The sequence below is a fragment of the Prionailurus viverrinus genome, chromosome B4 (assembly GCF_022837055.1).
Source record: "Prionailurus viverrinus isolate Anna chromosome B4, UM_Priviv_1.0, whole genome shotgun sequence".
In the NCBI taxonomy this organism is placed as follows: domain Eukaryota; kingdom Metazoa; phylum Chordata; class Mammalia; order Carnivora; family Felidae; genus Prionailurus; species Prionailurus viverrinus.
The window spans coordinates 119496947-119522756 of NC_062567.1; the positions used below are offsets into that span (position 1 = coordinate 119496947).

Sequence of the window (25810 nt, forward strand, 5' to 3'; positions counted from 1 at the left end):
GTTTCAGTGCAAATATGAATTTGTTACCTTGAATTAGATCATTTAAACTATAAAATGTTAATAAGTATTTTTAACTATAATTTTTAACTCTTAAAGATTTTTTTAGTCAGTGGCACATTAGTTAGTGTTTTCCTTAGCACAATATAGACTTACAGTTAAAATCTGTCTCTGTACTAATGCTTGTCTTGTGGGATAAGGCATATCTTATTTATAGCACATTTGCTCTCCTGTAGCAAATATTTTATGTAATTCAACGTTTATTTATTTTTTGGGACAGAGAGAGACAGAGCATGGACGGGGGAGGGGCAGAGAGAGAGGGAGACACAGAATCGGAAACAGGCTCCAGGCTCTGAGCCATCAGCCCAGAGCCTGACGCGGGGCTCGAACTCACGGACCGCGAGATCGTGACCTGGCTGAAGTCGGACGCTTAACCGACTGCGCCACCCAGGCGCCCCAATTTTGTGTAATTCAATAGAGCAATGCTTAAAGCTTAATCTTAAATCCTAAACCATGTCCAATGTTCAGTTGTATTGTGTCCTATTTTGTTATTTACATGTGAACATTTAGACATGGTGTTAATTTTTTTATTTCAAAAGCATGAGGATTTCTATATGGTATTAGGTTCATTTGTCAAAAAAATTACGGTAAAGGACTAGTTTCTACCCCTACCCTCCATCCATGGTGGACTAATAACATGCAATTAAAAACTAAAAAACAAAACAGGCTTACAAAATACCATCCTCAATATTTCATTTAACTTAACAAATGCAAAATTACTCTGTCAAATTACCACGGAAGTTTTTAAATGCTTAGTCTCAATTTCTCCCCTTCACTCCTTGCAGACTGGTAACTAACCCTAGACCACACTTTCAATAGCACTGTTGTAGACTGTCCTTCATGATAACAGTTTGGGGATTAAGAATATACTTACACAATATCCCCAGGGTCCATCTTTCTTGGTTTTTTAGTATTTTTTTGGATCCAAATTTTAAAAACTTGGACCCATTAATGAGTTCTCGTTGTAAACTGTTATACAGAATATTCTTTTATTTAAATATATTAGGCATAATATATTTCTCAAGCTTCAACTCTTTCTTCATAGTTCAAATATTTGAGTATTTGGTGAGTGATTCTCTCTTTTTATCATATTCTTTCAGCTTTCTTGTTTCTAGACTCAAGAACTGTCATTAAGGGAGAATGAAACTTTGGGTTTAATATAAAATCTGTGATATGATGATGCATATGTGAAACCCGGGTTTCTAGCTCAATCCTCGTATGTGTCATTTAGTTCATTGAGAGAAAATTTATTCTATAATCCCTGCCATCTTTCCTAGTTGCTTCTGGTCACTAGTCATACCCTGGGGAAATTATGGATAATTTAGTGTAATTCTACCCCTGTTACTGGAAAAGAGCACAGAACTCTGGTATGAGTCGTAAGTATAGTGGGAAGAGAGCTTGGCTATGAACTCATTTTCCTATGGCAATTGTCAGCTGTTCCAGTACAGGCATGGAAAAATCATTTCAGTTTCCCTTTACAAAAAATAATTTATTGGAATAATTTATAGCTCATAAGACTCACAATAGATGCTCAGTGTTAGTACTTCTTTTTACTCTACAAAATACTACATGTTATACTATTATGTTTACATTTTTGAGCCAACTTGACTATTTCTCTACGCAGCCTGGAGGCCTTGATTTGCCTGCCACTGATCTTACCAAAAAAACAAAAAAACTGGCTACCATTTTTATATTTTCCTTTTCTTTGTGGGTTGATGTTCAGTTCACCTTCTCCTCTTAACTGCCCCCAAGTAACTTAGTGTGGAAGTCTTCTTCCCTGCCTGGTTTTAATTTATCATCTAATCGACCACGCTACATGTCTTATATTTGCTGAGCAGTAAGTATTCCCGTAGCATCTGAAGACTCAAGGGCATCCAAGCAGAGATGTCAGGTAGGTAGACAGATATAGAAACCTGGAGCTTAGAAAAAACGATGTGAATTTGGAGATAGGAATTTTGAGGTCCTTAGCCTATAGATGGTAATCTAAGTATAGATAAAATCGTTCAGAAAATCTAAAAGGAGAAAAGATGTAATTATGGAAATGGTAGCATTTCAGATGTGGAAGAAGCAGCAGTCTAGGAAAGAGCATGAGAAGAGTTTCTAGCAAGGCAAGAGAATCAAGAGAGAGCATTTAAAGACTGCAGAGAAGTTACCCAAGATATTAACTGAAATGTATCCCTTAGATTCGATCAAGTGAAAGTCATTGTTTACCTTAAACAATTTTAGAGAATGGGGCCAAAAACCAGATGACAGTAAAAAAGCAGCAAATATGAAGAGAAGGAAATTACAAATGTAGACCACTTTTCAGTTAGTCTGTTTATGGAGCAAAGGAGAAGAGGGGTCAGTAGCTTCAGAGAATGCAGACTAGAGACTGATGTTGGTTGGTTTAGTGGAGTTTTGTTTTTTGTTTTTTTGTTTTTTTTTTTAAACTTAACATGTCCATGTAGGGGAAAATGTCTGTGGAAACCAAAAAACTATAATGACTATTAGTAACCTAATATTAGGACAGCTGTTTGAATTTTCCCTACTTTTTTTTTTTTTCAACGTTTATTTATTTTTGGGACAGAGAGAGACAGAGCATGAACGGGGGAGGGGCAGAGAGAGAGGGAGACACAGAATCGGAAACAGGCTCCAGGCTCTGAGCCATCAGCCCAGAGCCTGACGCGGGGCTCGAACTCACGGACCGCGAGATCGTGACCTGGCTGAAGTCAGACGCTTAACCAACTGCGCCACCCAGGCGCCCCAGAATTTTCCCTACTTTTTAAGTGAAATTCACTTGGGTGTTTAAGAATTTGTCCTAAGTTACCTGGTTGTTTTTATATTATTCTAATTTTTCCTCATTACAAGACTAATACATGATTGTTATTTAAAACTTCAAATGTTACAGAAGTACATGAAGTAGAAAGTAAAATCCTTCTGTAATTTCAATGATAACTGCTCTCAGCAATTTTATACATGATATACAAGCTTTCCCTCCCCCATGCATATCCTAATGTTTACCTGTATATGAGCACATACTGTTCAGTGTGCTCAGTTCAACAGTGTGAATTGATAATTCAGTGATAGACCTAAAGGTACAAATAAGCTAAACTTATAAAGATTCTAACATATTTGATATTTAACATATGGTTAACTGATCTTCATATTCGGGAATTTTATTTACAAACATCTTTTCTATTCTTTGTGCTTCCTCTTTAGAGTGGATGTAACTGAAATTCAGGTAGCTTTAGTGATCGTCTTTATATTATCTACACTTGGAGGAGCAACAATGTGGGACTATACGGTAAATCTGAATATTTAAATTTATATTTAAGTACTTTACAAATATTTAGGAAAATGCATTGTTAATTTTCTTTAGAAATTCTTCACATTGTAGTTACTAGTCATACCACTTCTTAACCTTTTTTCCTTCATTTTGTAATTTTACTATCCCTATATACCTTATTATGGCATTTTTCCCTATGCACGAATATATTATCACATAGAAGAAAATGACCCCATTGCCCTAATACAAAATTTAACACGCTAGTTGAACTACCTTTTCCATACTAAAATTTATCTCATAAAACAGATATATGAAAGAGTAAATTCAGTAAAATATTTCATGTTTGAAACTTGTCCCTCAATATCAGGAAATAAAAGTTAATAATTTGCATTTTTTATAATCTACTATGAGGTAAAGTTTCCCATATTAAGGAGTGTTTTTATTTTCTGCTTGGTTGGCCTCAGTGTTTTGGTAAAAGTTGACTCTCAGGAGGCCACTGGGATAAATTCATGCTTTGCATAGAAAGAGAATTTATGAAGAAATAAATGATTCTATCTTTACAACCTAAGTCCATAACAATGGCTGACTCACAACCTCATGCCCATATAGTTAAGAATAAGAAGGATAATATCAATAGCTAACAAATAACATTTACTGAACACCTTATGTTCCCACAGTTTACCATCACTGTGACCCTCGGTACAATACATGAAATAGATACTATCATTATTTTGTTGTATAAATAAGTTTTAGAATGATTAAGCAATTACTCCAAGGACACATAGCTAGTAAGTACTGGAATTAAGAAATCAAATTCCAGACTCTAGGTTTTTAGTCACTCATAGATATATATATACCTCCGGTAAAAATAGTAAGAGATACAAAACTAAACATACTCTTACCATAGGATCCAGCGACTGTGCTCCTTGATATTTACCCAAATAAGCGGAAAACTTATGTCCACACAAAAACCTGAACATGGATGTTTACAGCGGCTTTATTCATAATTGCCAAAACTTGGAAGCAATCAAGATGTCCTTCAGTAGGTGAATGGATAAATTATGGTACATGCAGGCAATGGAATATTATTCAGTGTTAAAAAGAAAGCACTATCAAGACATGAAAAGACATGGAGGGACCTCAAGTGCATATTACTTAGCAAAAGAAACCATCTGCAAAGGTGGCTGCATATTGTATGATTCTAACGATATGACATTCTGGAAAAGGCAAAATGATGGAGACAGTGAAAAGCAGCAGTTGCCAGAGGTTACTGGAGAAGGAGGGCTAATAGAAAAAGCACAGGGGATTTTTAGGGCAGTGAAACTATTCTGGCATGATACTATAATGGTGGATATCTGTCATGCATTTGTCCAAACTCATGGAATGTATATACCACCAAGAGTAAACTGTAATGGAAGCTACGGACTTTGAGTAATAATGTGTCAGGATAGGTTCATGTATTATAACAAATGTTAACACTCTGGTGGGGAATGTTGATAGTAGGGGATACCCTGGGGGTTGAGGGTAGAGAGTATATGGGGACTTTATGTATTTTTCATACAATTTTGTTCATGAATCTAAAGTTGCTCTAAAAATTAAGTCTATTAAAAAAACAGTAAGATTTCTCTAAGGCAGTTAATTTCAGAATTGCCAGCTACAGATCATAACACTGGGCTCAGACTTGGAGCATATTTTTAAGTAGTGGTACATTTCCCGAGACATTCATATTCCTTCTCATCCTGTAAGAATGATAGAATCAAGGATATGCCACTACAGGCCTCTCAAATATACTAGAGGGATGCGATGTGTCTTTTATGTTAGCTGCCCAGCTGGTTCCTGTAAAAAGGTGAATGTTGACCTAGAGGCAGTTGGGTTATTTATTAAGTCAGATGTGGTTGTCTTAAATTTAATTCTGATTTAGTTACAATGGGGAAGAATTTAATTTAATCTTAAAATCATTTCATTCAATGTTTTGACAATACCATAGGAAGAAAGCACACCTGCTTATTCTTACCAACAAGAATACTTATTTTAGATGTAGATTTTCTAAATTTGTTCATCTGTAGTTTCCACAAATGTTAGTATAAATTTCAGTCTATTTTCAAAACACATTAGCCTATAGCTTTTGGCAATTTATTGTTACTGTTTTTTAAATCCTTTGCTGCCTTTGGAAGTTTTCTTGAACAGCAAATTGACCAACAGGTAAATATACTGTTAGAGATTTAATCCTGGATATTAACTACACAAAATTCTTGCATGCACACACACTGTGATATTTGTCACATTCATGATGCAGATCATGGTGTCTGACTTTTCCTGTGATGCTACCTTTTAGAGGTACTAAATTCAAGTGAACTATCATTTTTCATGTTTAAATCAGATGAAGGCTTATGAGATTAAATATTTCATCACAGTTATGTAAGTAGACTTCCCTGAATTTGGTGGATTCATTTTTCACTTAATGAATAAAACCACTAAAAGAAAAGTGACCACTTCAGGCTACATCTAGGAGTTAAGGCTTGCTTATACAAGAAAAAGGATAGCCTATTATACAGGGCCATATGATAATGTTTCTTTACTATTTAACAGGAAAATAAATTCTATTTTCTTAATGATTTGTTTCTTTCCTCTACCCCTAAAGATACCCATTCTAGAAATAAAATTGAAGATCTTTCCAGTTCTTGGAGTAGTAGGTGGAGCAATATTTTCCTGTTCAAATTATTTCAATGTTATCCTCCATGGTGGTGTTGGCAAGAATGGATCCACTATAGCAGTAAGATACTAATTTCATCATCATTTATTACTAATTTTATTCTAAATTTTATTATTAACCAGATACAGAAATACTAAAAATATGCTGGTGTTCCAAGAACAGGGAAGGGAACTATCTTTCTTTTTAAGCATGTAATACAAAAGCACTTTAAAACATATTAACCAATAAAGCATTTTTCCTCTTTTCTGAAGCCTTTTTCTTGTAGACTTTTCTGACATTCTATTTAATCATCTACTGTCTCATTACTGGGCATAATTAAGAATTTCCATTCTCAGGGAATGAGTTCCTGATTTAATAGCAGGAAAGTTGCCAAAGGTCATGGCTTCACATACAGGGCAATTTATTACTCAAGTAAATTTTAGTGAAATTTCACTAAAATTTATTTTTAAAAATTATTCTACTATTGGAGCGGCGGGGTGGCTCAGTCAGTTGAACGTCTGACCGGCTCAGGTCACGATCTCACGGTTTGTTGGTTTGAGCCCATCAGGCTCTGTGCTGACAGCTCAGAGCCTGGATCCTGCTTCAGATTCTGTGTCTTTCTCTCTCTCTGCCCCTCCCCCACTTGTGCTCTCTCTCTCTCTCTCAAAAATAAACATTAAAAAATTTTAAAAATTATTCTAATATTTTAAAAGGTAAAATTTCAAACCTTAATTCTTAAGTTGAATAGGTACACCGTGTGTTTCTGTTTTTTTACATTTTTTTAAATATAATTTATCATCATATTGGCTTCTGTATAACACCTAGTGCTCATCCCAACAAGTGCCCTCCTCAATGCCCATCACCCGTTTTCCCTCTTCCCCACCCCTCTGTCCACCCTCAGTTTGTTCTCTGTATTTAAGAGTCTCTTGTGGTTTGCCTCCCTCCCTCTCTGTAACTATTTTTCCCCATCCCCTTTGCTCATACTATAATACTTTTGTATTTATTTATTTTTTTAATGTTTTTTAATGTTTATTCATTTTTTGACAGAGAGAGACAACGTGAGCAGGGAGGGGCAGAGAGAGAGGGAGACACAGAATCTGAAGCAGGTTCCAGGCTCTGAGCTGTCAATGCAGAGCCTGACGCGGGGCTTGAACTCACAAACCATGAGATCATGACCTGAGCCGAAGTTGGACGCTTAACCAACTGAGCCACCTAGGCACCCCATGTATTTATTTATATATATATTTTTTAAACTTCAGTGCTTTTATGTGGGAAAGGGTCAGAATTCCTGCCAGCTTTTTAAGCAAATACAATATTTATGTTTTTAAAAAGCCATATTGTCATCTTTAAGATAAACATAAGATGATAAAGGGGCACCTGGGTGACTCAGTTGGTTAAGCCTTTGGCTCTTGATTTCCGCTCAGGTCATGATCTCACAGTGGTTCATGGAATCAAGGCCAAGTCTGCACTGGCAGTGCAGAGCCTTCTTGGGATTCTCCCTATCTCTCTCTTTCTATCTTTCAAAAGAAATTAATAAACATTAAAAAAACAAACAAACAACCTAAGAAGATAAGTACTTAGTCCAGTAGGACAGAAGACGTCATCTTCTGTCAAAACATTGTTGGAATGCCTTTTTAGAATCATTTGAGCTGTAACTTACTCTCCTTGATTTCCTTGGTATTGTAGTTCAAAATTTCTGTCCTTTCAGGATAGATTTGATTTTAAGAAAAAAAAAGAAAGTGATATGGAGCCAGATTTAATAAATAAGAGTAGTAAACGTGAAATATGACATTTTTAGTAAAAAAAAAAGTCTCATTCTCTTAAATGACTTATAAACTAGCTCTCAAGACAATTTCAAAGGAATCCACATAATTCATAAATTATCAATATTTATGAATACATATTATGTACATAATTCAAAACCAAAATATAAATCATATAGATACATAAGTCCTGATATGTTTGGAAAAATTAATTTGTCGTTTTATGAAGTGTTTTCTTCAGTTGATCTCAGGACAGCACTGTGCATGAGGTACTTACGAATACTTGTTGCTTGACCATGGATGATAGAGTACTACCTGGAACGTGAATTCCACTAAAGAAAATAAGATTTAGTCAGGACCAATGTCTACTTTAGAGAATATTTTATTAAGAAATAATTGATTATATTTTGAAGGAAGATAAAAAATCAAACACTATGGCTAAGAAGTGGTTGATTTCTAACTCTTAAACTGGTGCTTTTCCGATGGTTTTAGCAGCAGATTTTCTTGAATAAAATCCACAGAACCATAATACAGATAAATGCACTATTTTTTTTAGTCTAAATTTTGTTTAGGATAAGCAGTACTGAGAGAATCCTGATTCACATATGTAAAAATGTAATGGGCTGGATTTACAGTGTTACACAAGAAGACATTTGCAGTCTAAATGCAAAAAAAGGTGAGGGTGGGAGGTGTTGGTATATAGAGAGACCAGGGCAGAATTAAACTCTTCCTAATCAGTGGTTAAAATATTTTTTAAAATTGGTAGGTTGGGATGCCTGGCTATCTCAATCAAGCATGTGACTCTTGATCTCAGGGTTATAAATTTGAGACCCATGTTAGATGTAGAGATTATTTAAAAATAAAATCTTGGGGCGCCTGGGTGACTCAGTCAGTTAAGAGTCTGCCTTCGGCTCAGGTCATGATCTCATGGTTCGTGGGTTCGAGCCCTGTGTCGGGCTCTGTGCTGACATCAGAACCTGGAGTCTGCTTCAGATTCTGTGTCTCCCTCTCTCTTTGCCCCTCCCCCACTCATGCTCTGTCTCTCTCTCAAAAATAAATTTAAAAATTTAAAAAACAAAATGTTAAAAAAATAAATAATAAAAATGGCAGGCTAAGCTTTATTCCAGTATCTGGACAAAAATATGTTAATTTAGCAATCCAAATGTTGGATTTTTACTATGCCTTCAGCATAGTAAAATTTTGTATAGAATAGATCATATTGTTACTTTTTAGTGGTTGTTAGTTTAAAATGTGTGGTGTATATAAAACTGAAATCAAACATCTGTGGCACTATATTACCTCTTTGTAACCCTATAGTTTTGTGGAAGTTTGAAGGCACAGTTAAGATCTACATAGTCCTTTAGGCCATGGACATCATTCTCCCTTCTTTAGGTCTCTTAATTCTTTTTTTTTTTAATTTTTTTTTCAACGTTTTTATTTATTTTTGGGACAGAGAGAGACAGAGCATGAACGGGGGAGGGGCAGAGAGAGAGGGAGACACAGAATCCGAAATAGGCTCCAGGCTCTGAGCCATCAGCCCAGAGCCTGACGCGGGGCTCGAACTCACGGACCGCAAGATCGTGACCTGGCTGAAGTCGGACGCTTAACCGACTGCGCCACCCAGGTGCCCCATTAGGTCTCTAATTCTTAACACAAAATAGATATTCAGAAAATGTTTGCACTGTGATAAATGTAGTGCTAAAATATAATGCTGATTTTCTGATTTATCCCTTAGGGCACTAGTGTTTTGTCACCTGGACTCCACATAGGAATAATTATTATATTGGCAATAATGATCTATAAAAAGTCAGCAACTAATGTGTTTGAAAAGCATCCTTGCCTTTATACCCTGATGTTTGGATGTGTCTTTGCTAAAGTCTCACAAAAATTGGTGGTAAGAAATTAATTTATATTTCATGGTGTAAATAGTGTACTTGGTCCTCAAATACAAAGCTGGAAAGTATTCCATACAATGGTTAGGTTTTTAATGATGTTATCATTACAATAAATAGCTATTCATGTTCTAAGTAAAACTGTGAATGAGTTAATGTTATATTCAGGGAGATAATTTCCTTTCTGTATGGTAAGTCTTTTAATTATCTGTTTAGCTGTAATTATCAACTATAACTTTTTGATATCAAGGAATTTAAATATTGGGAACTTTAACGAGCTACCTAGTCATGAATTTGAGAAGTTTTAGTTATTTCCGGATCAAATGTGAGATTAAATGGTCTCTTTATCTTTGTCTTAATAGTGAATTAAAGTTATGATTCTGTCCTGAAAAGTAAAAGCTAAAATATTTAAAACTTAATAGTGAAATTATTTTGTTTACTTTTTTATAGATAGCTCACATGACCAAAAGTGAACTGTATCTTCAAGACACTGTCTTTTTTGGCCCAGGTCTTTTATTTTTAGACCAATACTTTAATAATTTTATAGACGAATATGTTGTTCTTTGGATAGCAATGGTAAGTTCTTTTCTGCTAAGATTTTTATTTATTCTTAATAGATGTCGGATAACCCTATGCTTAAGAGTCATTTCAGTGAGATAGCAGATAGCCTCACTGTGTATACTGTAAATGTTTCTGAATATTAAAAATATACTCCTTTTAAGCCGTGAATCATTTTTGTGTGTGTATAGAAATGGCCCACATTATCTGGAGATCAGGCTTCCAACAACTTAAATCTTTAAAAACACAACTGTGTACCTTAAAAATATATTTTTCTCCCCTACCAAAAACAATACAAAGATGTCAAAAATGATTTCACTCTGCCCAGAGAACTGCAAATACTTATTAAGTGTCTGACTTTTACTTAATCAAGCTTGTTAGAATTATACCGAGCTTATAGCAGGTAACTGGTAAATTAGATGGAGTTAGTGTTAGCAAATGTGGGCACTTATTGCATCAAGAACTGTCAGCTAATAGTGAAGAAACAAAATAGAAAAGACAGTATTACCAAGTATGGGATTCTGGGACCATTTTGTGCTAGAATTAGGCAACCTGATGTACCTGTATGCCTCATGAGGACAGTGCATAATTTATATCAATTATGATGATTCATCAAGCAAAGGTTAAATTCTCATTGTCTACATTCTACTTAAGAAAATGGTATATACGTAATACATATATTAGTTTCTATTCAAAATGATTATAAAACATAGAATTATGGTGCTTAAGAGAGAAGCTCTAGCCATCTGAAGAAAATCACTATTGTTAACACCTTAATCACAAACATGGATAAAGGGAGCATTATTCAGTTTTTTATTTTATTGAGATATTGTCTTTATGGTCTTCAGTTAATAGTGGTTCTGAACAACTTTGCTGTATTTTCCCCTACCTCTGGACCTCCGTGACTTTCGCCTAATTGTTAGTGATACATAAACACATATTAAAGTGTGCTAAAAGAAATCCTTCAGTGAATCTCTTGGTAATTTGAATAATTTACTGTATTTGTTAGATTTAAGCATTAAAATATTATCTGTTCTGTGCATGGACCATAGTACATCTGATGATCCTTATACTATGTTCTACAGTATTATTTTTTTTCTGGAGTAAATAGCTTAATACCCATTCATGGTCCATTCAAAAATCTTTCATTTTTTAAATGGTAGTGAGATGTAAATCTTAATCCTCAGAAGTTTTTCAGGCAATAGTCTAAAAAGTGTTCAAAAATCAGAATAATTTTCTTTAATTTGCTATCCACTATACATATTTTTAGGGCTCCAAAACAATCTAAATTTTAAAAATAGGGGGTAATTACTCAAAATATCCAAAAATTCAATGTAGGGTTTCTTTTACTAAAGTTAAATATACATTGCCAAATGGAATTGTTAATGTAATTAAAACATCAGGTGTTAAAAATTCAAGAACCAGGTGCCTGGCTGGCGCAGTCAGTAGAGCATGAAACTGTTGATCTAAGGGTTGTGAGTTCAAGCCCCACATTGGGCATGGAGCCTACTTTAAAAAAAAAAAAAAAAAAAAAAATTCAGGTACTTATTTTGTCATGAGTTGGCCTGGTTTATGCCACTGGTAGAGATTATGGTGATGAAGGCAAATTGAACTTTTCTCCAAAACACTATGTTGATCACAATTAAAAAACAACAAAAAACACTATATGATGACATATAGTTTGGTTGTGGACCAAACAAAAACATAAGGTCCTTGCTTCAGAGACAAAACGGTCAGACAGAACTTTTCAAGTAAATGATATGGGAGATTTTCCCCTCATGGGTGAGAATTCTCTCTCCAGGGCAGAGCTGTGAGCCTCCTTTCTCTGAAAGGAAGCATTTGCCCCTGGTCTCTGATAAACTTTTTAGAGTGTGCCTTTCTCCTTAATTTTGTATTCAACACAATTTTGTATATACCTCTCCTCAACTATTGTGTCTTTTCCAGGCCTTTATTTCTTAAAACCATCTCAAAGGAAAAAGAAATGTATATGATGGGATGATTTTATTAAGTGACTAATAGTCCCTTCTAATAGAAAATTTATGACTTTGTTGCATAGCATAAAATTGAAAGAATGTGGAGTCAGAAGACAAGTTCTGTTACTTTCCAGCTTTTGTATTTTTGTCTAGGCCTTTTACCATTCTGAGCCTGTTTTTATAACTGTGAAATATCCTGCATGTTCCAGAGGATTATAGTGAGGTCCAAATATGAAATATATGAAAGTACTCTAAAATGTAATTTTCTCGTTGAAGGATTTAGGTTAAGGTTTGAGATTCTGGGGGGGTGGGGTAGGGAATGGGACAGAAAAATAACTGCTGCTTCAGAAAAGATAGGCCCTAATCCTTTTTTTTTTTTTTTTTTTGCTTCCAAAGGTCATTTCTTCATTTGATATGATGATGTACTTTAGTGCTTTGTGCCTGCAAATTTCAAGACACCTTCATCTAAATATCTTCAAGACTTCATGTCATGAAGCACCTGAACAGGTTCACAAGCATATTGACTAATAGCCCAAGGAAAAGAGGAGAAGCAGTTAGGGGAACCTATGAGTGAAGGAAATTCCCCTTTGCAGGAGGCTAGTATACAATAAATAAGGTTATATTTGAATGTAAAACATTAAGTCCTGTAGATTCCATTATGTTTATTTCAGTTGTAAAGCCCTCACTGTATATCGACATTTTTGATCACAGGTATTACCAGAGTATTACAATATATTAGTTAAAAAGAAAGCCAAAGAAAGAAATTTCAATTTTCTGAGGATAAGAAAGTAAACCACTGTGGTTCTAAAGATGAGTCTCTTTATCTCAGAAATCTTTATCAGATACTTTGGGTTTTCATTGCTAAGGGATTACATAAAAATTTAGGACTTGGGCGCCTGGATGGTTCAATTGGTGAGGCAACTGACTTCGGCTTGGGTCATGATCTCGCAGTTTGTGAGTTCGAGCTCCGCATCCGGCTCTGTGCTGACAGCTCAGAGCCTGGAGCCTACTTTGGATTCTGTGTCTCACCCTCTCTCTACCCCTTCCCTGCTCATGCTCTGTGTCTGTCTCTCAATAATGGATAAACGCTTAAAAAAAAAAAAAATTAAAAAAAAATTTAGGACTTAAAGGATTTTAGCCATATTAAGGGCAATGCTTACTTTAATTGCTAAAAATTGACAAATGAGTTCATAATACCATATAAGTTCATGGATTGTAATACTGTAATTATTGAGTCAAATGATGTTATGATTTTTTTTAATTAGCCATTTTTCAAAAGAGGTATGTTAATTACTGTTGTATAAAAAGAAATGCTTGCAACTAGAATTTAAATGGGCTACTGGAATTTTCTATAATTTGTATTTACTAAAAGGAATTTGTCTTACCAGTTCAGAAAACAAATGAATCTTTATACATTCCTTGATATTCTGAGTTAAAATTAATTTTCACAAAAAAGTGGACTTTAAACATTCCCTTTTATGAATCATTAAACAGCAGCTAAAGCACAGTTGACATAAGAAAATTAGTAATTTATGAAAACATGGCAATATCTTCCCTTTAAAATTTCAGCAAAATTAACCTCAAATACACATGGGCTCATGATAGGGAGATGATATAAATATCAGTTGTCCCACCACTAAATACATTATGTACTGATTATCTTTCCACTCTCACTTAAAAGCATTTATGTTGCTCATTATGAAAATTAGAACTATTACAAGGATTGTTGTGATTCACACTCCCATCTTACCTTATTTTTAATTTTGTCCAACAGTCTATAGACCTTAAGCCATACGATGAAATAATCAAAATTAAAGGAGTAATGAACACATACTGTGTCTTAGACAATAAAAAGGTATATTGAAAAAATAGTGAAAGGGGATTATTCTTTAAAAGGAAAAAAATATGTAAATTAAGTACATAGAAATCACTCTGGAGTACTTATTTTGCCTCTAACTATTGGTAAACTTTTTAAAGTGTTTGGATAGGACTTTTTAAAGTGTTTGAATAGTACTTAAGATTTACATTCCAACTTTGGCTTAAAAAGGAAGTCCTTTACAAAATGCAAAAAAAAAATTGGAACTGTCTCCTTAGATAATCATTAATTTTTTCTTGTATAACTTATCACAGCTAGAAAAAGAGAATCAGTATGGGCTTATTTTTTAGGCTTGGAAAATCTTAACTAAGGTAAAAGTGGGTAATAGGGGTAAAAATTAGAATTTAAAACATGGAAAAACAGGAGAGAATCACTCCTTTTCCTCTAAGGGCATATTTTTGTTTTGACTGATTCAATGAAAGCAATTTCAGCAAAAAATAGGAAGTTTAACTTATTTCAAACAAATGTGAAACAATTTAATATTTATTAAATCAAGTGTTTCATATGTTATGCTATGTTTAAAAAATGCGTATTTTTAGAGACAAGCTATAAAATCAACTGTTCGTTTGGAAATGAATGTAATCAAACTTCTATATATTTACTGAATATTAAAACTGAAAAACAAAATATTTTCTAGGTAACTTAAAGACAGATGTGAAGCATTTAAACCATAAGTAATTAAGTATGTTAGATATACGTTTAATCGTTACTAAGGGCATGTGTCATTTAATTGTGGACCAAATCCAATTAAATGGCATTTTGATGTTTTTGTGGAAATGACATATTCACAAATCCACGTCTTAAAACTGATTATTTATAGATCTTGTTTGGTTTTCTTAATAGTTTTTAGCAGTTTATTTCTGAACACAAACTTAGGTTTCTTTTAATAAATTTTATAAGTCAATAGAATAGATTTTTTTTTGAAATCTTAATTTCATTAGAATTGGTTGTGCAACTTACTGAGTATACATGATAGGATGTATATATAACATAGATTTTGTACATTTTTTCTTAAGGAAGAACAATTTAACCTTTTATGCTTGTGCTTTCTACCTTTTGGTACTAATGCAGACTGAAGCCAAAACCTGAAATTAAATCATTTTTATTGCTAAAAATTGACAAGTGTTAAAAAGAAAAATTCACAATTACTATTAAAGAACTGAAGGCTTAGTATATATAATTTAGGAATTGCTACTACTCACATAACTGTTCAGCTTTATGTGAAGGTTAACAGAAAGGGGTTCTTGCACTGAAGCTAAAGATTAACACAATGTATTATTTTAAACTAGAATTTTTAAACCACTCTAAACAATTACATTCTTCTTAGCTAATGTTATAATTGTATCATATCATTTAGGTTCAAGTTCTTCCTTCAAAGAGTCATCAGAATAACATGGATTGAAGAGACTTTCGAACACTTGCCATCTCTTGCTGCTGCTGTTATGTGAAAGGAAATATTAAACATTTGTTTAATTTTTAGATAAGTGTTATACATATTTCAGCAAATAAAATATTTCAGTGCTTGCATTAATCCTTATTTTTTCTCAATTTAAAATATAGTGACTTACAGTTTCCATCATAATTTTTTTTTGCAACAAAGCCATTTCTTTTCTAAGTTCATTTTGTGCGCCCGTAAGTAGATTATCATGATTCTTTTCCAAGTCCTCCATACTCTAAAACGCAAAAGGCTAGTTCAGTTACCACCACTTTTCATCTCAGATTCTAAACTTGTATAATTACTATTCAAAAGTAGGATCTTCAGGGGTGCCTGGGTGGCTCAGTCGGTTAAGTGTCCAACTTGGCTCAGGTCACAATCTTGCAGTCAGTGGGTTTGAGCCCTGCATCGGCCTCTTGTGCTGACAACTCAGAGCCTGGAGACTGCTTCAGATTCTATGTCTCCCTCACTCTCTGCCCCGCCCCTACTCGTGCTCTCTCTCTCAAAAATAAACATTAAAAAAAAAAAATTAAAGCGGTGCCTGGGTTGCTGAGTTGGTTAAGCATCCCATCTTGATTTCGGCTCAGGTCATGATCTCACAGTTCATGAGTTTGAGTACCATGTTGGGCTTTGCACTGGCAGCACAGAGCCTGCTTGAGATTCTCTCTCCCTCTCTTTCTCCTCCTCTGCTCATGCTCATACTCTCTCTCAACATAAATAAACTTTAAAAAAAAATTTTTAAAGGTAGGATATTTAAATAATGTGCACTATTTATCTAAATAAAAATTTTCTAAGTAATAGAAGAAACCAAGACATGCACTAAAGGAATAAAAAGCATCAGACAGGGATCAAAGGTTATTATAGGAGGTACGACAGTAGTGTATTTTACTCAAAATAACAAGTTAATGAGCTGTTAAGGTCAAAATAGAACCAAAAAAAAGAATACCATAATTTTTAAAATTTCTAATAAGCTTTCAAAATATCAGGTAGTTATGTTATTATATTATTATGACTAATAGTGGGGTGTGAATTTATTAGAAGGAATAAAATGATCTATAATATACTTTTTTCAATTTATGAGAAACAAATTATGTTATAAATCTTTACTATTCATCTAACAAACAGTGATCTTAACTCCTACTATATAAAAAGTACTATATTAAGTGTATGGAAAAATTTAGAAATAATAATACATGATCACGCTCTTATCACAGTAAGAAGAAACATATAAACAATGCAAAATTTTGTAACAGGAATGGAAATGCAACTTGCTATGGCTATGTAGTAGAAAATACACGATTAATTCCAATTTAGTTGTCAAAAGCATGCAATTTCAATAGAGAAAGAAAAAGTAAAAGTATTTTAGGGCAAGGGCATAAGCATAATGGAAGTATATAGTGAGTGAGTTCAGAGAAAGCAATTATCTGGAGGAGTGGGAATTACCAGACAAATGTAGTAATTGAAGCATAAAAAGAAGATAACATTATGGGCTGGGGTGGGAGGGAGATCTTGAATACCTAAGAATTGAAAATGAGAAGTTACTGACTTTTTCAGGAGGGAAAAGATGTTTTAGGAAGATAGTATGACAGACCTATGAAGGGTAGTTTGAAGAACAGAAAGATCAGTTGAGGTTTAATAGTATAAGCAAAGAATGATGAGGTTGTAAACTAGGATAGTAGCACTGGGAATTGAGAGAAAGAACCACTGCAGAAGCAAAAATTACAGGACCTACTAATAAATGGATGTGAAGAATAAGGGAGATGTAGGAATCAAATATAATACTAAAATTTCTAATCTAAGTGTAACATTTAGTGATAAGATTTTTTAAAAATCTAGTACTTCATCTACTTTTACCAATTAGCAAATGGTTTTTAGAGTGCATTAAAGCAAGCTGATTGGGATCTTTTTTTAAAAAACATGTATTTATTTTTGAGAGAGTGCAATTGGGACGGGGGCAGAGAGAGGGGGACAGAGGATCCAAAGCATACTCCACGATGACAGCAGGGAGCCCGATGTGGGCCTTGAACTCACAAACTGAACCATGAGATCATGACCTAAGCCAAAGTCAGACACTCAACCAACTGAGCCACCAAGGTGCGCCTGATTGGAAACACTTTTAAAAATAACTTTGGTGTACATACATATTAAACTTCTTTAAAAATAATTGTTTTAAACTATTTTGCTAGTTTATTCAGAGCATCCCAATTCCTTTAAAAGGGGTGACATTTTAATATTTGAACAAGATTATCTAAAAGAATCCCCCACATCAAAAAAAAAAAAAAGTACATGCAGGATTCCAATGAACTCCTATGAACTGATACTAAAAAAATATGTATCTGCATGAATAAGAGGGCAATGCCACAAACCACAATTTGCTAATATGCATATGTGTCAGCTAATTCTCAATCCACAAATTTTTAATCAACTGGCTTTTTCATTCTATTCTATGAGCCATCTCTTACGATTATAAGATGGCATATAAAGCTATTTTTAGTCACTGTAATAATCCTAAAAGCATATATACCATAAAGCACATATATAATACAGTAAAAAATAAGATATTCCTCATTTTCAATTGGGTACTTTCTATTTAGCAAATACTAGAGATACAAAGACAAGTAAAAGACTACCTAAAATAATTAATGGACATTCTATTTTTAGTTAAGATAGAACTATTACTAAAGTTAATAAAGTATGAATTTTATGCATAATATGTACATTTAGGTAAAATTCCCAATTCACCATTTCCTGTTTTTAATAATCCCCACTATAACATTAGAGTCTTGAAATGAAAATATATTTAACACTTGTAACAAAATGGAAAGTAAGAATTTAAAATATGTAAGCAAAATTTTTCCCTTAAACTTAGAAGGAAAAAATTATCTTCTATTTCCAAATATAATGTTATATAAGAATGTATTACATAACCAAATACAACAGACCTTTATGAACTGCTCATATAACTGTCTAATTGTTTTCAGTCTCTGGTTCTGAACAATTCTAGATTGTTGAAAAGCCTTTTGTTGCTGTCGAAACAGGTTCTACAAATGTAAAAGAAAAAAATTATAACAATTTGGATAAAATTTAAAATTTAACAAAAAATAATTCTGCATTAAGTTTAAAAGGTATAGTTTTTGAATCAACACTGTTTTAAGGGGCACCTGGGTGACTCAGTCGGTTAAGCATCCGACTTCAGTTCAGGTCATGATTTCATGGCCCGTGAGTTTGAGCCCTGCATCTCACTTTATGCTGACAGCTCAGAACCTGGATGGAACCGGCCTCGGATTCTCTGTCTCCCTTTCTCTCTGTGCCCCTCTCTCAAAAATAAACATTAAAAAAATTAATCAACACTATTTTAACTATTATTACCAAGTTCACCACCATATACAACAATAATGTAATAAACCTAACAGCCATTGAGTAGGAACACTTAATACACAAAATATGTTTTAATTCTTGGTACTTTCAGTATCACCCTGGCTAATCCTTCCAATAATTTTGATTTTTCAGTTTCTTGGCCTACTTTCCACCAATGGTTTTTTTGTCTCCCATTCTACTTTAGCCATTCATGCACATACTCATATCCTAGATGTTGTAATTGCCAGTATCTGCAACCTCTACATAGTATTAACAGTAGCAAACTTCATAGTAACCATGTGTTAGATACTACTCTGAACTCTTTAAATTCAACTTTCCAGCTACCCTGTCTGTAGCTGGTCATGACTTCAGAAAACCCCACACTTATATGCTGGCAGGTCTCACTTTAAATCATGACCACTGTGATCACTAGCCTAAATTGGTTCTTAACGCTACTTGGAAATTACATTTTCCTAGTCTATTCACTGGCCCACTCTTCAGGAAAGTATTTTATACCTTCTCATTTGACTTCAAAAAGCAACTTCTTTTCTACCATCCAATGACCTTAATTATTTCACTAAATAAATAGAAGTAATCCAAAAAGAACTTTGGTCCCCATCACCATATCTACCTACACAACTACATCTATCTGTGTTCACATACTCTACCTTATTTCCTATTTTTAAGGATGAACTATCCTTGTTCTCTGCTACAGCCAACTTTTTCACATGTCCCAACCATTCTAAAGAATTTAGCAATTGTCCCCCTCTTTCAATTCCTTATTTTTTCTCAAGATTATTCTTATCAGCACACAAACATGTTGCTCTTTCTCCATTCTTAAACAAAAAACCACACACTATTCCTTTTCTACTCAGGCTACCACCCCATTTCTATCTTTCCTATTCTCTCTTATTCTCATTCCAGTCAACTTTTTGTACTCTCTTTTCTACCAAATCATTCTGATCAAGAACACCAACAACCTCCACATTGCCAAATCCACCCTATGTGGCCTATAAGTAGCATATGACAAAGTTTATCCTCTCTCTTCAAAGGCTTTCTTGACTTCACTTGGAGTCTTTTTTTCTACCTATTAGGCCACTCATTCTCAGTCTCCTGTACTGGTTCTCCCTCATCTTCTTGAACTCTAAACACTGAAGTACCTATTCCAGAGCTCAGTTCTTAGACTTACTTCTCTTTCACATTTACAATTGCTCCCTTGGTGATTTTATCCAATTTCATGGTTAAATGATGTATTTATGTTGAGAATTCCCAACTTTGTAAGTTCAACTCATGTCTCTTTCCAGAACTCCAGACTCATATAGCAATGGCCTACTCAACACATCCCCTTGGTTGTTTCATATTAACATTTCTAAAACTGAGCTGATCAACCAACCCTTAAGATTATTTAATATGAATAGTACCTTAGCTCTTAAATAAGAAATGTGTGATAATTTTATAAATGAAAGAATACAAGGATAGTTAACATAGTTATATATGGGAGGGGCTCACTTCCATCTCCTATAAAGATGGGCATGTAACAACAGTCTAGTCATTAAAAGTAAACCATGTTTTAACCATAATGACTCATTCAGGAATGGGCAAATAATCCAAACTAGATCAATGATATTCCTCCAATGGACTTTTCTTTCTGCAAATTATTGAGAAAGTCTATTTTAATTCACTGAGGTTACTAAACCTGTAGCAAGTTTACAAATGCAAGAAGCTATCTTGCTTACCACACTGAAAGAGCCTATTAAGAGTTGGAGACACAGCCCAAATGACACTATGTAAACAATCCTTCCTTATACCCATCCTGCTATGCCTGAAACCAAACTACTCCTGGACTTCTTTTATATAAACCAATAATGTTTTTTGTACCTTGACAATTTCTGTCACTTGGAACTGCAAGAATCACAACCAATACAGGAACAACAGCTTTTATAAATACGGTGTGTACCCATAATTCTCTGGTTTACCGTTCAGCAGGGCCAAAACACATAGCCAGCATGGGAAGTGAAACCCAGCTGAGTGTTACGGATCTACTACACAGCTAGGCTCTCCCTTCCTACTTGACACTTGGTTATAATAGATTAATTATAAAACTAAGTGTGATACTAACAGCTAGTTTTTCTTCTTGTTCCTCAGCTTTCTGCACATCTATATCCCACTGATGAAACAAAGCCAGAAATTGCTGAGAATACTCTTGATTAAGCTTCTGCCTGTAAAACATAAGAATGAGTATTATCATATTTCAGACCAATAATAGAAAAAAACATTCAAAACAAAACTGATTTGACATAATTAATACTACAATAAAGGAAGGAAATAATGGCTACTTAAATTTTCAGATGTGAAAACAAAAAGTAAAATAATGATTTATGCTGATTCTAGAAGTATTTATTTTCCTAACCAGCTGACAGAAAATCCCTCTTGTATGCTTTAGTTCTTAAAATCTATGGAAGTTTTATTATATATACAAATTTTCCAGAAAACTTCATGTTATCTCCATGCAGTTTATTTCTCATTTTCTCCAACTGAATATAGTTTCTGATATGATAAACAGATTCAATGAAGTTACTATGTTTATCATATAAGATTTCCAAATAGAAATATTTCACTTAATTTTTCCCCATTTTGGTATGACAATGATTTCGTAAATAGTAACATTAAGCCATCAGCTAAAATATACAGATTATTTACAATAAGATTGATCTTTTTCTACATTGTTAAATAGGTAACTATCACAAGACTCATAATTTAGATGACATTTACTTTTTATTCAGTCTGTGAATTTATAGAATGAATATAAATAACCTTGATAGTAAAAAAAAACTCAATGGTTATTTAAATGGAGAAAAAGATAATCACTGATTTCTAGGAAATCATCTCAAGTCTATGAAGGAGTACGGTTATAAGACTAAAGAAAGGACTTAGAGAAAAGTAAAGCCAAATATATTTTTTACTAGAGACACCAATAAATAGAAAATGATAGTATTTTTCATAATTTGCACCAATGGATACTAAGAAATGATACAAACATTGTGTCTGTGAAAACCAACAACCTTACCTTTGTTCTTGTTGGGTTTTCCAAACATGTTCAATTTTCTGGTTACTAGTCTTGAGAGAAGCTTTGGTATACATTTCTAGTCTTTTTCTCTTGGCAAGGAGAGCCTTGTTAATGTCAGCTTTATTGAAAATAAATACTTATTAAAACTTAATGTTGATGAAAATTATTTTGTTGCCACATGTTCAAATTAAATAGGGGTACAGTTGGTTCAACAGTTTTGGAAAGACATTTAAAATTAAATCTTAAAGTAGAATATTAAAAAGCAAGACTTTTTTTCTAAGAAAACTTTCAGCTATTACTATCCCGATTCTGACTTTCCTAACTAAATTTTTTAATTTAGAGATGATTTAAAAAAGCTAAACATGAAAAATAGATATCTCCTAAAACATACCTCCAAATCTTTCCAGCATATTTTGTACTTCACCCCTGTGAAATTACATCAAAAAGCTTTTAATTAAGGATCAAAATATCACACACCCAGTATTTTACACACAATAGTTGCTGGACAACCAAGTAGACTTTTCTTAAAGTACTTTATATAACAGGCAAAAATTATTTTGAGCACATCACCCCATATCTTCAAATATTCCTGCAGAAGTCCTTTTCTTCCCGTGCTTATCAATTACTGGAGTCTTCCCTGCATTGACAATAAGAAAGAAAAATATTTTCAAAACTAAGTATGCCATTTTTCATGGTAATTTTTCATGGTGTAGTATCTTAATTTTGAGGCCTTTTAGGATTTTTTGCCAACATTACTGTTTAAAGCAGACATATAAACACAGTATTTTCTCTGCAGTTTGGATGCAATTAGATCAGGATCCATGACCATTTTATAGGAACAATTTTGCAAGTCTTCCCGTCTTAATGTCATAATAGGCCAGGTTTGTACTTACTTATTTTTATATATTATATTTATTTATGCCATAAATGTTATATATTTTATTTACCAATCAATCAGACATCTGGAGAATAATGACTGTAAAGGCAAGAGATGCTGTGTAAGCTTTTCTAACTCCAAATGAGAAACATGAAGCACATCAAAATGCTTTACAAATAAAGTTTTATTATCGTTTAAAATGTAGTGCATTCAAAACAAGTGAAGTACAGGACATGGTCACTGCCAACAATGTTAGATATACTGTACCTTCAGTGACATCCTCCTCTGAACCACTCAGATCCTTTTTATCTTCTTTCTCAAAGTCATAGGCTCTTACGACCTGATCCTCCACTGATGTCTTCCCAGATTTCCCTGTATGCTTTCTTCCAGATGGCACCATATTTGGTTGTTTTCTGACTTTTAAAAAATAAGTCTCTCAAACCTTCTGAGTCCAAAGACACCATTTAAGTAAACCGGTAAATTTCAAAATTAGCGCTATCAAATAAAGATTATCTTAGGTGAATAACATATGGGGAATCTCCTCACTTAATCTGTCGGCCCGAAAGTTAACAAAGAAGATAAAGACAGCGTCGACGGTGAGTTTGCACCTGAGGACTGAGATCTGAATTTTAGTCCCGCTTCTGCCGGATTCTGGCTAAATTCGGGCAAATCTAGTTTGTGCATTTCAGTCACAGAGCGAAATTGTAGTTGTTGACAGGATCGGTCGTGAGCATGCCCCAAAATGAGTTTACAGCAAAATAAATACAAAATAAAAACGTTCTGCAATCTGTGCCTCGGAAAATAACAATTCCACCTAAGATTTTTCACAACACAGACATCGAGGACAAACGAAGAGACGCCCTCGGTTCATTTTAATTGTTTCTGACGGGTTTGGGGCGGGGACGAGGGAGGGATGCGCCCACAGACGAAGGCCCACCTCCTCCCCAGAGATAAATTTGCTCAGGGTCTCGAGACCTGTCAGAACCCACTCAGCCCGCGGCTTTCCACCTGGCCCTAGCCTGCTCAAGGCCCTGCCCTCGATGAAGTTCACGGACTCGATTTTCCCGTCAGAGGCCCCACCCAGGTAGTGCCAGTCGGAAAGATTTGCCTCACAAATTAAGAGTAGCCCCTGGCTCCTTCTCCCGCGCTAGACAAAATCTTCCCCTCCTCACCCCTGGAAAAACCCCCAATGGCCGATGACCACAGATACAGGTCTTTCTACGGGTGTCCCTGCCATTCCAGCATCCTACAACCCAGCACCTCACCTGAGGTATCCGCTTGGCTGTAGCGACGTTCTTCTGAGGCAACTCAGAATTCCCGCGGGAGAAAAGCCAAGCGACCCTCGTCTGGGGGCGTCGCTGATTGGCTGGTGGTAGCGCGCATGCCTATAGAAGGCCACAGGTTCCGCCCCCACGGGCAACTGACCACGAGACTGCTGACCCAGAGTGCCTTGCGGGCGGTAGCCTGCGAGTCTAGTATGGTTGAGGTATGTTCTTTTCTAGTTTTGATTTTTAATTTAAGTTTCAAATTTTTGTAGCATTTGAAAATTGCAGAAGAATATGTAAGTAATGAAACATGGTTAAACACCATGTCATTTGTGAAGTAGAATTTTACCAGAACCCTTGGAATTTCTTCAGGATTGCCTTACCATCCCATCCCCCACCATTCCCCTTTCAGAGATTTTTTTTTTTTAATTATCCCAAATTTTGTGTAAATCTTCATCCTCCTGTTTTCTTATTTTGTTGCCTTTCATATGTGCCGTTAAACTTGCTTGGTTTTGTTTGCGTTTGGGCCATACAAAAAAAAGAAAAAATTGTACCGTATTCTTTGTAATATTCTGCGTCTCTTTACATTAGGTCACTAAGAGAATCTATATTATTAGGTGTAGCCATAGTTCTTTCATTTTCACTGCAGTATAGTATTTTATTGTGACTCAGTGCTCCATAGTTCATTCCATGGACATGTGGATTGCTTTCAGAATATAGCCCGTATAAACAATGTCACTATGAAATTTTGATCTACATATATGCTAAAGTTTTCGCAGAGAATCTGGATGTGAAGTTGCTGGGTCATAGGCTGGATGACATTCAGTAATGGGGAACTGGTTTCCAATTCCACCGACAGAGTTCTCATTGTTCAATATACGCACCCCTTGGAATAGTCAGAGGTTTTTTTTTTTTTTTTCTTTTTAAGTTTATTTATGTTTGAGAGAGGGAGTGCCAGCAGGGGAGGGTCAGAGAGATAGGGGGACTGAGGATCCCCAGCACACTTGGGGTTGACAGCAGCAAGCCTGATTTGGGGCTTGAACTCAGGAACCATGAGATCATGACCTGAGTGGAAGTCTGTCTTAGCCAAATGAGCCACACAGGTACCTCTAGAATAGTCACATTTCTTAATTTTGCCATTCTAGTATAAAATGATATTACTTTGGGGTCTTTATGTCTCTGTAATCACTTGTAAGATTAAGCTCTTGTTATGCTTATTGGCCATTTGCATTTCGTTTTCCATGAAAATCTCTTATTTGGGGTTTTTAAATTGATTTATAAGTCTTTATATATACCAGACATTAATCTTTATGACTGTTTTCTGTATCTTTTCAAAGAAACACATCTTTATCTTGAAGTCACAAAAATATAAAGGTTTTAACGTTTTATTTTTTAAGTGTTTATCTAGAATCGATTTTTGTGCCTAGTGTCAAGGTAGAATCCAGTTACTTTTTTTGCCCTATGTGGAACCCAATTTATGCTTTCCCTGCAACAGCCATGTTTGTATGACAGGTTTCTATATGTTTTGGGGTCTGTTTCTTTATCCTGTTCCACTGGTCAGTCCCTCTATACCTGTTCCAAAAACTAGAGTTTTTCATCATTCCAGCCTAATTAAATCTTTGTTGTCTAATAGGGCAAGTCTTACACCTTATTTATTTTCTTTAGGAGTATTCTGTGTATTCTTGAACTTTTGCTTTTCATGTAAACCTTAGAATCTGTTTTCCAAGTTCCAT

The 25810-nt window shown here is 34.5% G+C and overlaps 2 protein-coding genes across 8 annotated transcripts in view; one reads left to right on the plus strand and one right to left on the minus strand.

The window, feature by feature from the left end:
- The window catches only part of CHPT1 (choline phosphotransferase 1), a 35753-nt gene extending 20146 nt beyond the window's left edge, over positions 1-15607 (plus strand). Inside the window, exons 4-9 of one of the 4 annotated variants that reach the window (XR_007154172.1) lie at positions 3256-3340; positions 5964-6095; positions 9513-9671; positions 10120-10245; positions 12597-12796; positions 15434-15607. Coding sequence is in view for 3 of the 4 variants with exons in the window: in XM_047868082.1 (XP_047724038.1) it covers positions 3256-3340; positions 5964-6095; positions 9513-9671; positions 10120-10245; positions 12597-12707; positions 13975-14064 (703 nt within the window). In the remaining variant the exon portion in view is untranslated. Of the gene's footprint in view, positions 1-3255; positions 3341-5963; positions 6096-9512; positions 9672-10119; positions 10246-12596; positions 12797-13974 lie in introns of all 4 variants that reach the window. The other 3 variants (XM_047868082.1, XM_047868080.1, XM_047868081.1) reach the window with 3 other exon arrangements.
- SYCP3 (synaptonemal complex protein 3) lies at positions 15382-24162 on the minus strand. Of its 4 annotated transcripts, none has more exons than XM_047868084.1 (9): positions 24078-24162; positions 23080-23229; positions 22506-22572; positions 22327-22361; positions 21936-22053; positions 20988-21087; positions 18454-18552; positions 15645-15749; positions 15382-15513 (listed from the first exon to the last, which is right to left on the minus strand). In XM_047868084.1, exons 2-9 carry the CDS (start codon positions 23210-23212, stop codon positions 15460-15462), a joined length of 711 nt encoding a protein of 236 aa, XP_047724040.1. In that variant the 5' UTR covers positions 23213-23229; positions 24078-24162; the 3' UTR covers positions 15382-15459. The 4 variants fall into 4 exon arrangements, with proteins under 4 accessions (XP_047724040.1, XP_047724039.1, XP_047724041.1 ...); XM_047868083.1 differs by having other exon boundaries at positions 23080-23225; positions 24078-24157; XM_047868085.1 differs by lacking the exon at positions 24078-24162 and adding an exon at positions 23985-24006.
- Positions 24163-25810: the final 1648 nt, after the last annotated feature.